The sequence below is a fragment of the Danio rerio genome, chromosome 16 (assembly GCF_052040795.2).
Source record: "Danio rerio strain M-AB ecotype USA chromosome 16, GRCz13ab, whole genome shotgun sequence".
NCBI lineage: Eukaryota > Metazoa > Chordata > Actinopteri > Cypriniformes > Danionidae > Danio > Danio rerio.
The window spans coordinates 9652948-9665881 of record NC_141036.1 but is presented as its reverse complement, the minus strand read 5'-3'; the positions used below and the strand labels follow the sequence as shown (position 1 = coordinate 9665881).

At 39.4% G+C, this 12934-nt stretch overlaps 1 protein-coding gene across 2 annotated transcripts in view; it reads left to right on the top strand.

Annotated features, from left to right (window-relative positions):
* The window catches only part of adcy2a (adenylate cyclase 2a), a 107734-nt gene that overhangs the window by 55109 nt on the left and 39691 nt on the right, over window positions 1-12934 (top strand). For both annotated transcript variants that reach the window (XR_015510922.1, XM_087286576.1), the window contains exon 4: window positions 2521-2670. Coding sequence is in view for 1 of the 2 variants with exons in the window: in XM_087286576.1 (XP_087142702.1) it covers window positions 2521-2670 (150 nt within the window). In the remaining variant the exon portion in view is untranslated. The remainder of the gene's footprint in view (window positions 1-2520; window positions 2671-12934) is intronic.

The window sequence follows — 12934 nt, the reverse complement described above, 5'->3', positions numbered from 1 at the left end:
CCAGTGGCTAGCACTGCAGCCTCACAGCAAAATGCCTCCGGTTCGGGCATCTACCCAAACGGTCAGCATTTTTCTGTGGAGTTCATGTTCTCCCCGTGCTTGCGTGGGTCCTCCGGTTTCCTCCCACACTCCCAAAAACATGACACTTAAGTAAATTGACTAATCCAAATTAGCACCAAATTTGATTCAATTCTGTCAGCAACGCATCACCTTAGCAACCCTCACGCAGCAGGAGGGAGGGGGGTTCTCAAAATCTACCCGAGCTCAAACTCCCCTCTCGCCCTGCAACGGGAGGGAGCCCCGGGCTCGAGGCTCTCATGAGCTCGGGGCTCTCTCCCGGGACAGCATGCCAAACTAGCTTATTACCAATCATCAGCTAAGTGTGAACTCTTGAAGTGTGTGTTATTGAAAAAAATATTTTTTGTTACGTTTCTAGTCCAAATGTCTTAAAATTGGGCATCTACATAATTAGCATTGCCACTTTTCATAATGTATTTGAGCAAGAGATATTAATGTCAACTGAAAATGAAGTGCTATACTGTAAACGAAAATAGGCGCTATATAAAGTACAGTGCATCAGGAAAGTATTCAGATCGCTTCACTTTTTCCACATTTTTTTATGTTACAGCCTTATTCCAAAATGGATTAAATGAATTTATTTTCTCAAAATTCTACACACAATACCCAGTACTGACAATGTGAAAAATATATATTTTTTAAATTGTTGCAAATTTATATATATAAAAAATTAAAAACCACAAGTAGATCCCAGGGTTGATAGTGCATGTCAAACCACAAACCAAGCATGAACACAAAGGAATTGTCTGTAGACCTCTGAGACAGAATTGTCTCGAGGCACAAGGCTGGGGAAGGTTACAGAAAATTTTCTGCTGCTCTGAAAGTTTCAATGAGCACAGTGGCTTCTCTCATCCATAAGTGGAAGATGTTTGGAATCGTCAGGACTCTTCTTAAGGCTGATTTATACTTCTGCGTCAAACGCTGGCGTATGCTACGGCGCTGACGCATAGCCCTTCGCCGTGGCCGTCGCTGACGTGCACCTCTCAAAAATTGTAACTACACGACGCAACGACGCGTAGCGCAAGCTCTGTGATTGGTCAGCCTGGTAGCTCTGACGAGTCTGGGCAGGACCGAGAGCCGTGCGAATGGCGCGAGCGATTGTTTACAAGTGTGGAGTCCCGTGAAGGAGCTCCGGATGGATAGTTTTGTTTTGTGTTTACCTCATAGTTAAAGTTGTTGCTCGTCCGCCGGTTCCTGCCTCAAAATGAGCGAGTTTGAGCCACTTGTACATCCCGGAACTGTTCAGGAAACGCTAAAAAGCAGCGAAGAAACTCGACACAGAGGAAAATTTACACTTCACTGCCAACTAGCGTTTCAGAAGTGTTAATGCAGACCAACAGAGACAGCGCGCAGAAGTATAAATGCACAGCCATGCGCATTGCATGCGCCGTGGGTTACGCCGGTCACTTGACGCAGAAGTATAAATCAGGCTTTAGAACTAAGCTGAGTGATCGGGGGAGAACGGCCTTAATCCAACCTAATGGTCACTCTGTCTAAGCTCCAGTGTTCTTCTGTGGAGAGCCTTACAGAAGGACAACCATCTGTGCAGCAATCCATCAATCAGACCTGTATGGTAGAGTGGCCATACGGAAGCCACTTCCCGCCTGAAATTTGCCAAAAGTCATCTGAAGGATTCTTAGACCACAAGACACAAAATTCTCTGCTCTGATGAGACTAACATTGAACTCTTTGGAGTGACAGCCAGGCGTTTGGAGAAAACCAGGCACCGTTCATCACCCGGCTAATACCAACCGTACAGTGAAGCATGGGGGCTCCAGCTTGAGTGGCTTATCCAGAGCCAAGACCTAAACCCTATTGAACATCTCAGGAGAGATCTGAAAATGGCTGTACACTGCCGCTTCCCATCCAACCTGACAGAGCTTGAGAGGTACTGCAAAGAAGAATGGGCAAAAATTCCCAAAGACAGGTGTGCCAAGCTTGTTGCATCATATTCAAAAAAACTTGAGGCTATAATTGCTGTCAAAGGTGCATCAACAACGCATTGAGCAAAGGCTGTGAATACTTATGTACATGTGATTTTTCAGGTTTTTTATTTTTAATAAATTTGCAACAATTTCAACAAATATTTTTTTCATTGTCATTATGGGGTATTGTGAGTAGAATTTTAAGGAAATAATTTAATTTAATCCATTTTGGAATCAGGCATAAAAATTGTGGAAAAAGTGAATCGCCATGAACACTTTCAGGATGCATTGTAAACAAACATAACATAGAAGTATTTCTGCCTGGTGTATAAAGATAGGAGGAACGTGTCCTACGGGAGTTTTGTCAAGCCCACTCACCTGCATGGACACATTCACACATCCTACAGTTATGTGATGCATTGTGTATATGCTTTACTTAACAAAATAGGTCTTACTAGATCATCATCATATATGCTACTGTATATGCTCACTTTGATTTATGTTTTTATTTCCTTAGATTCTGGCAAATGTCATAATTTTCATATGTGGGAACGTGGCAGGAGCATACCATAAACACCTGATGGAACTGGCTCTGAAGCAGACATATCAAGACACCTGCAACTGTATAAAATCTCCCATCAAATTGGAGTTTGAAAAGCGTCAGCAGGTTCAGTATCAATTTACATTACTTTTTACTGTTTGCCTGTCAGGAACAGTTGACCCAAAAATGAAAATGTAGTCAATAAATTGAAGTTATCTTTATATCGCTTTGTACAATATAGATTGTGTGAAAGCCACTTTACAAATATGAGCAGCTAAATAATAGAAGTCATATAAAAATGTATTATGGCATATTTGATGAAAAATGCAGTGCTATGGTCATTCTTAGTGCAAAATAAACACCTGGGGCCTCATGTACGAAGACTTGCGTGGAAATCATACTTAAACATTGCGTACGCACAAAGCTGTAAATGTGTGTACGCAGAAAAAAATTCAGATGTATGAAACACTGCGTATGCCGAATCTCACGCATATTCTTTTGTACATCCGAATGAACGTGAAACTGAGCGCAACATGCACGAGCGCAAAACCCCTCCCTGCCTCCTCCCCCATATGAATATGCTAATGACTCTACTTTGGCAAAACCCAACGAAAAAGCAATGGCAAAAGCAAGCAAAAAGAAAAACTTTGAACAGAATGTGAATTGGAGGTGCTGCTTTCGGAGGTAGACCAAAGGAAATCTGTGTTATTTGCAAGTTTGTTCTCCGGAATTAACAACAAAAGAAAAAAAATAGAGTGGAAGAGTTTAGCTGATGCGGTTAACACAGTTGGGTCTGAACATCGCACTGAGTGAATTAAAAAAGGAAATAGTGTGATTTATAAGTGTAAAATGTTGCAGCACCTTTAACAGTCTCAGTGGAGTAGCTCATAAGACGCATGTCAACATGTTTTGACACGTTCGAGCATGAACTTGGTTCGAATCCAACGCCTGATGAACTCTTTCTTCTTTTTTCCCCCGTTACATATCAGATTTTTCCAACTATTTATCACGAGAAAGACAAGTAGGAATCATTAACAAGTTTGTGCATCACATTTTATTTGTACATTTATTGAATGGAAATGTTTCTGATTCACGCATGCAAATTCATCTTCAGATAGTGTCTTTATAGCAATGTGTGTGCGGTAGATGGCTCAGATTACATTGGGAAAACAGGCGACCGCTGCAAATTGTGCTTTAATGTTTGGCTGGTCAACTGTATAGTATGGAAACTTTATATACCTGCTAGATGAACCCGTCTCATACAGCTGCCATTGCAAGGCTCAGACAATTTGTAGAGAGCAATTTAACACAACTGCCTCTAGGAGTCGCCAATGGAAATAAAACAGACACGCACAAAAAATGTGCGTACGCCAGCCATAAAGCTGCCGTGGAGCTGCGCACATTCCCACGTTCATTTCATCGTTAGTAAATCCAAACGTGAGTGATTATGAGCGTGAAACCTGGCGTACGCAAAGTTTTTGTGCGTACGCAGTGTTGATACATGAGGCCCCTGGACTGGATGAGGACTGAATTCAAGTGATCTCATTGTAAGGGAGAGAAAGACAGACTACCTTAAACACAGGCCCTGTTTACACTGTCAGGTCTTGATGCCCAATTTCGATTTGTTACCTATATCAGATTTCTTTTTGTCTGTCCGTTTACACGTTCTTTTAATTGTGACCCATATCCAATTTATGTGTTTACACTTGCCATACAATTTACGATGTTGCGCATGCATAAACGCGGGATCTCGCATCTGTGCCACACCAGCCACAATAGAAGAAATTGTCTTGTTTTTAGCTCTGCGAAATATGCGGTGTAGTATAAGCAGTGAATGGCTCAGTCTAGATTTACCCCCACACAGTTTATGTAATGGTATGGCCCTGATGTGTGGAGCTGAAAATGTTTCAATTTTGTTGGAGAAAATAAAGTTGTTCTATGTGTAGCCCGCAGTGCGTGTATTAATAGCGACAAAAAGTTACAACACGAAGTTCGCCCAACTTTAAAATGATTTTGAGGCGGAGGAGGTGGGAAAGGGCCGTCATCGCAGCTTGCGCTTATGGTTTATATGCTGTATGATGTCCTCCACCATTCAGAAGAATGTGTGGATACGAGAGAGATCTCAAATTGTGTGGACTGACCACTTACTTCCACGTTTCCTCTGTTGTTGTTGTTTACCGCGTCGAAATCTCCACACACGCTCCTCCTTCTACATCATTAAATCGCGGAGAAGCACCACATTGTCACAAGTTTAATGATGTACAGTCTGATCTGCCTGTTTACACGATAGTCGCATTGTCACATATCCGATTTATATCTGATTTATTTCCACATTTGAAGAGGCCTGTAAACTGAATATCCGAATGCATGCATTTTTTTTCGTGTTTACACGTTCATAGAACAGATCCGATCTGTGTCACATATAAGCAAAAAATCAGAATTGGGTCACATTTAACTGGCAGTGTAAACGGGGCCATAAAAGCTATTCTTCTTATGGTTTCATTTTGGAAAGTGTTCCTGCTTCTGTTTACCCTGATTAGGCAGCCTAACAATCCCGTAAGGGATTACAATTTTAAATGAGCAGTTATGTGTATGGGTATACTTGAGCAAAGAGATGTATCTTTAGTCTAGATTTAAACTGACAGATTGCGTTTGCCTCCCAAACTGCTCTAGGATCACTGTTCTAGAGTTTAGTTGTCTGTAGTGTTAGAAATTGTCCATGTTCTTTGGAGTATAATAGACATAATTACTGATACAACAGGAGCCTGCTCAAATACTGGGAAGCTAAACCATTCATATTTTTTTAGTAATCAATAGTTACAAATTTGTTTATTCTTTCATTTATTCTTTTTCCTTGGGCTTAGCCTCTATTTTAGAGGTAGCCACAGTGGAATGAACCACCAATTATTTTAGCAAATGTTTTAAGCTTAAGTTGACAGAACTGGACTAATATGATCATATTTGTTAATTTTGGTAAGCACTCTAGCTGCTGCATTTTGAACCAGTTGATGTCTGTTTATTAGGCACATAGGGCAACCACCTATGTAGTAACATATTATAGTAATAAAGCCTTGAAGTCAAAAATTCACTAGCTTTCCTGCATTAGACGTTGACTACATTTTCATGTTCTCACAAATGTGATTATTTCCAATAATCAGAGTAAGGACTTAATCTAATTTAATCTCAAATCTCAATCCCATTTACATGCAATATTCATATTATTTCCTAAGAATTGTGCATATTTTTGCTGTCGTAATTCACATAGGCTGCGCCACCTTACAGCACAAATGATGGATTCAGAAAGTTCAGGTGTGTTACTGGCAGCTGTTTCCATTTATTTATATCAAATGTAAAAAAGAAATTAATTGTATGATTGTGCTCAATGCCATTTAGGCGCCATGTAAATGTAAGAGCAATTCACCACATAAATGTGATGCAAATAGCGCTTTAGCTTTCAAGCTTATCAAGCTAATCAATCCTCTATTTTATCTATAGTTGTTGCCTTTTTAAGGGCCGTTCTAATTCATTCCAAATACATTCACTTTTTGATCAGAATAGCAAAAATTCTATTAAGGGGTTTATATGTCTGTATATTTTAATTAAAATTGGTGAATGCCACATATGTTAATGCTAAAATGCTTGTCGTGATTGTTAACTTAATTACAGTATAAACAGTTGAAGTGAGAATTATTAGCCCCCCTGCTTTATTAGCCCCATTTATTTTTTCCCCAATTTTTGGAGAGCAGATTTTTTCAACACATTTCTAAACATAATAGTTTTAACTATTCATCTCTAATAACTGATTTATTTTATCTTTGCCATGATGATAGTAAGTAATATTTGACTAGATATTTTTCAAGACACTTCTATACAGCTTAAAGTGACATTTAAATGCTTAACTAAGTTCATTAGGTTAACTAGGCAGGTTAGGGTAATTAGGTAAGTTATTGTATATTGATGGTTTGTTCTGTAGACTATCGGAAAAAATATAGCTAAAAGGGGCTAATAAATTTGACCTTAAAATATTTTTTAAATAATTAAAAACTTCTTTTATTCTAGCCGAAATAAAACAAATAAGACTTTCTCCAGAAAGACAGACATACTGTGAAAATTTCCTTGTTCTGTTAAACATCATTTGGGAAATATTTAAAAAAGAAAAAAAAATCAAATGGGGTTTATTAATTCTGATTTCAACTGTAGATGTAAGTATTGCATTTCACAAGGTAAAATATAATTGCAATATTGGTCAAATCTAATGATAATTGAATGACATGCTCATTAAGAACATACTGTGTTAAGATTTGTTAAAATTGATTTTTTTTACTTATCACTATTCATAGATCATTTCATAAATGCAAGACAACAGAAACACAAACAAAGGAGACATCCAAAACATGCAGTGTTGGTGGTCCTCTATGAACCTAGTTGGGAAACACTGATATAAACGTACATGCCCCATGATATTTTTCAGTGAATCTGATCAGATTTTACTTGTGTAAGAATACACAATTATAGACGGTGCTGCCATATTTATTGCTAAGTGTCAAGAGTTTTTGGGACAGTAAGATTCATGTACATATTGTGCATATTTAAGTACCCAAACTGAATGTGTTCCACAATGATGACATTTTTTTTGTAATCTGATTTGTCTGTTCATTTTTGAAAAGCAGCTTTGTCAACTACATTGTAAAATTCAAAAATTTTTTTTTTTTGCAGGCACAGTAGGCTGTAGCCAACCCACATTAAATTTAAACAGTCCCACTGCTGGCTTTCCCAGGTGAAGCTCACTAGCTGTGGGCTTACCTCAGGTTCTGTGTGAGCAGCCCACACTAGCAGACCCACATTAATCCTATGATATCCCTTTGGGCCAGGAACAGCTTTTTACGTATATTTTTTCCAAATCTGTATTTATTTTGGGCTCATGTAATTTGTGTGTATGCAGCCCATTTTCTTTTGCTATGCAATCTGTATCCAATTCAACAAAAGCAACACTGTCTGCTGCCGTTTTGAGAGAACCCCAGGGGATAAGATCTGACAATGAATTTTAGGGCACAAAACATATTTTTCACAAGGTTAAAATAATAATATGTTGTTTTATTTTTGTATTCATTTTTTTTTTAAAAATGTACATTTCTACAAACATTTGTCATTCTCTCTCAGAGTGTGAAATTAGCCGCATTAACCTGAGTTTAATGCTTTTCTTTTTTTTAAATAATGCCATTGATTTGTAATCCCTTTGATGACTTACTGTCAAATCATTCTGTCAAGACAGGCATTAGTTATTTAGTGACTGCAACCAGGGGAAGTTGCTCAGTGCTTAGCACTGAAGTTCGCCAGTGTGAGCCCCTGAAGGGACGGGATGCCTGTGGAGTCTGCTTGTTCTCTCTTTGTCAGTATGCGTTTACTCCAGGTACTTTAGTTTCTTCCAAAGACATAGAGGTTAGGTGAATTGAACATTTGAAATATTTTCCTCCCTGATTTTTTATGTATAAAATTAGTACTTTTGACAGTACTGTTTGTATACTTTTTGACCAAAGCTTTTTTGCGTCTTAAACGCCTCTTGCGAGCGCGCCCTGTTCGCGCCCGTCCTGTTCTCGCGTAAAAAGCCTCTGGAGGCCACTGTCAAGCAACTGTCTGTCCAAGTGAATGACTGAGTTATTGACTGGGCCGCCAACCCAGCCACCCTCCTCCTCCTCCTTCCCTAAACTCCAGCGACGATTTACAAAAGCCGTCCAGAAAAAGAAAAGCCCTCGTCTGATTTTGAACGTGTTTTTGGATTTCACCGCATTCTCGCCCCGTTATAAACTAGTTCGCTTTAAGTTTTGGATTCTGTTTTTTGTCTTACCTGATTTCTGGAACCGCTTTTCCCCGGACTCGAACCCGGTTGTCGTCGCGGCCGGCTCCCCTCCGGGCCTCTGCTCCACCGACGTAACACGACAAGCTAACCGGACAAACTGGTTGCGGTGGAAAGGCTCTCCACACGGAGGTGAGCCGTCAGCTGGCAAGCGTGAAGAGGAGCGGCGTTTTACACCGCCCCGTAGCGTTTGCTTGAAAAATGAAATGCAGCCATACGTACATCCGGCCACGTAAATCGCGGTCTCCAGAAACGTCCGCGGGGCTACAGAATGAGCTTGGGTTGTCTTTTTCGAAGGACATCCTTCGTCAGGACCTCAGTTTGTCTCATTCGAAAGACGGAGCTCACTGAGAAGTGTAGAGTCCCATCAATATACTGGGGCGTTAGGACCCACACAGACTGCAGGTTGCGCGCCCCCTGCTGGTCTCACTAACACCACTTCTGGCAGCAACCCAGCTTTCCCATGTAGTCTACCATCCAGGTACTGTCCGGGCGCAGCCCTGCTTAGATTTAGCAGGCGACCATACAACAACAATAACAACAAAAAATGTTTTTTTTCTTTGGAAGTGTTGGCTCCATTTTGCATGCAGGAAATAGAGGTAGGAACTTGAAAGTCTTATGCGACAGGAAGAAAATTCCTTTTTTTTCAGTTTGTTATATTTGGCTTTTTGCTTGCATGGCATTGTAAAATTATTAAAGGGTCAAGAAACACCAAAACACATTTTTTGAGCTGTTAACAGTCGTATATGTGTCCCACACTGCTAAAACACTATTAGGACACCTATATTTCTCTAAAAAGTGTAAATTGGTTGTTTTTGCGTTAATTCAAGCAAATTCGTACTTCCGGTTTTATAGTTTGCTGCAGTTAAGTTTGGTTTTCATTTTCTCTCTGTGAGAGCGCAGCTGGAGTCACGTGTGGATTAACAGTGTACGCAACGCTCAACAACAATAACTTACGTGTCTAAGGAGGAACATTGTTTACCTGAGAGCTGTTCTCATCTGCAAAAAGATCCGGATTCGCTTGTAGTCTTCTCTTAATAAAGACGCGGCTCTAGTTGCTGGTGATTGTCCTGTCTCTACAGATTTGGTAAGTGAGCGACCAGTGCTCTTTGTTTATTCAGTTTGTTCGTATCGAACTTACAATTGCACTGAGTGTAAACATGTTAGCACCACAACCAAACTTTAACCTCGTGTAGGGTTTTCACCAGAGATGTATAGTAACGAAGTAGAACTACTTCACTACTGTACTTAAGTACTAAAAGGCAGTATCTGTACTTTACTGGAGTATTATTTTTTTCTCCTACTTCCACTTTTACTTAAGTACATATTTTCCATGAGTTTAATACTTTTACTCCGATAGATTTTTTATGTGCTGCATCGTTACTCGTTACTAGGGGTGTCAAAATGATTGATATCAGTTCAGTAATAGGTCATGCCCGGTTATTACGTGATGACGTCATTTATCTCCTATGCGCGATGTCGCAATACTATGGCTAAGGACGGAGGCGCGAGTGCGAGGCGGCACAGCATATCAGCCGCTAGTTTACTATTAGAGAGAAATGTAAAACTTCACCTCTGCCTATCTCTCGCTCTCTCACTTTGGAAATTTGACCCGCTGGCCAGTTTGTAAGGTAACTTTTCCTCTCTTCTTAGCTGTTAAAGCAGTGGATCCAGACATGCCTCATGTGCAATTAAGTTTTCTTTACTGTGTCTATTACCTGTGATAATCGCGTATTTTTCCCGCCATGGGTGAACAGCGCTTATATTTCTAAAGCCCTTTCTGTTGAGGACAATAACCAATCATAGCCGTGTAAGACCCGCCTGTCAGCGCTCAAAAAGCAGGCGGGATAATATTGACATGAGTGTATTAGCTGTAAATGCTCGTGCTGTCTTCTGTGCATGAGTTTTGTTTGATACATCCAGAAAGAGTGTTTTCTTTGAGCAGGTCAAATTAAGGGCACAGTTCGTATATCTGACTGCTGTATTAAAGGACAAAATTTTATTACAAAAAACCCTTTAACTGTCACACCAAGACAAAAGCAATATAAATTTTTTTTATTGCATTTCTTAACTCCTAATGTCGCTAGTTAACACAATCAGTGCATTTTTATTCAACACATCACATTATTTCTAAAATATCAGCCTCTACCAAATGGTTGAGATGTTGGTTTATGGTAAAAGTACCAGAATTAATAAATATACTACAGAAAATATTAACTGTAAGACCAATTTCATTAAAAACATGATAAAAATAAATAACAATTATTACTAAATCATAGCCATAAGCCATAAAATATTTCAGATTTTCATTTAACACAGTAATATACACATTTTCCTGTTTTTTTACAATAAAATCAAAATCAAGTTCAAATTAGTGAAGCAGGATTTAGTTTGCTTGTTTAGTTTAGTTTCACGAGTGCTTCCAGAAGACAGAACTCCTGTTCATTGTGGTATTAACCAATCAAACTTCAAAACTCCCAAAGTGTGAGTGTGTCTTTGTGTGTGTGTGAGTGAGAGTGAATAATGTGTGAGTAAGAGAAAACAACAGTGTGTGTGTGTGTGTGTGTGTGTAAGAGAGAGTGTAAAAACAATTGCAACCTATGTAATGTCCCCACAATACACAAAAATGTGTGTGTGAGGGAGAGAGAGATAGAGAGAGAACTGTGTGTGTGAGAGTGTATGAATGTGTGAGAGTGGGGAGAGAGTGTACATTTAGGTGTGTGCAGGGCAGTGTGTGTGTGTGTGTGTGTGTGTGTGTGTGTGTGTGTGTGTGTGTGTGTGTGTGTGTGAGAGTGTGTGTGAGAGAGAGAGAGAGAGAGTGAGAGAGAGTATGTATGTAAGTGAACATGCTGAATTATCTCATCAGTGAAGGCATTTTCTGGTAAAAGGGCCTGACGATGTGAGCTCTTGTACCATAGAAACTATTTACAGAGAAAAACAGTATCATAAGCCATGTTTCTTTTCGTTCTGCTTAAGTACCCCAAAAAAGATATTTAAAATAAACAAAACAATTAGTGTATTTTGACTGCTTTCTTTAATAACTACATTACACAATACTTGTACTTTTACTTTCAGTACTTGAGTGGTAAATTTTGAAATAAACTACTTGCAATACTTAAGTACAAAAAATGTTGAATACTTTTGTACTTCCACTTAAGTATGGTGCTTAAAGAGCACTTCTACTTCTACTCAAGTCAATTTTTGATAAAGCACTTGTACTTTTACTTAAGTATGGGTCTCTAGTACTTTATACATCTCTGGTTTTCACCGCATTTTGTGACCGGCTTTCTGACACTACCTGCCGTGTGCATCAAAGTTTCCGGGAAATGCGGAAGGTTTTTTCCTCATTCGCCGTGCGGTATCAAACATTGCATGAAAAATACACGCTTAGAGCAGTTCCTCGAATCAAATATCTTGTTGTCGCGAGAGACGTGAATGAATTCCCTGAATGAAAGAGCCAAACTACAGTTAAAGTCTACAATTTAATAATTTGGCAAATAATTCGACTACAGATGTCCATGTAAACACAGTCCCTTTCTCCCCTGTGTGTGTGTATGTGTGTGTGTTTTGACTCTGAAACTCAGCGCGCCCAAATAGACACTCCCACACCATCCCACTTTAGTTCCTCAGACACTCCCCCCTTAACAGTGCTGGACACGCCCACTTTTCAGACTTTTTCCAAAGTAGAGGTGTGAAAACACCCTGCTGAAACTAGGGGGTTTCATGGCCCTTTAAAAAAGAAAAATGACAACTATGAACTTTTAGAAAGCCTTGCGCACATTTAGAAATACACGTGTTCTACTACATTGATTTTTATGTTATTCTTTTAACACTTACAAACTTCTCACACGACATAAATCGGTCGTTGTTGTTAAAGCTGGGTGTTACATGCAGATTGACTAGTGAAATAATGTAGAAAATACCAATTGGAGGTTAATACAGTAAAGATGATTTCATTAATTTTTTTTTTGTCATAGTTGCTGCTTCTTAAAAACATAAACCTAGAGTTGAATGTATTTACATAGTTGTGTTTTAATATTAAGTCTATTAAGGAAACAATTTGATTGACTTTGATTGGTTGCCTTGATTCTCATCCATAGTTACTTTTCCCACATGTTCTCTATTCAGTCAGTGGTGTCAAACTCCAGTCGTGGGACTGAGTGGAAACCAGGGCAATTCTGTTATGCTGGTTCTCAGCTCCCAATTTAGACAGTGCTACAAAGGCAGATGGTGTGACTGATGCCTACTTCTGTCTCTGTGAAATCTGAAGGCTGCTGCTGGCATATTGGCTGTCTTCCATCAGACTGTGTGCTCTGCAAGAGGTCAAACATTGCCTTTCTGCTCTTCTCTGGATTAACCTCTTAAGTATGTGCTCTCAGGCTCTGGGTGATGAACTGTACTCTCCACAGTCCAGTGGTCTCATCTACCAGTGCAACACTGCACAGTTTTCTGCAGTTGATGTTCATGCTGGAGATGGTAGATACACCAAACAACACATTAATTAGTTGGAAAATGGATACTGATGCATGTTGCAGT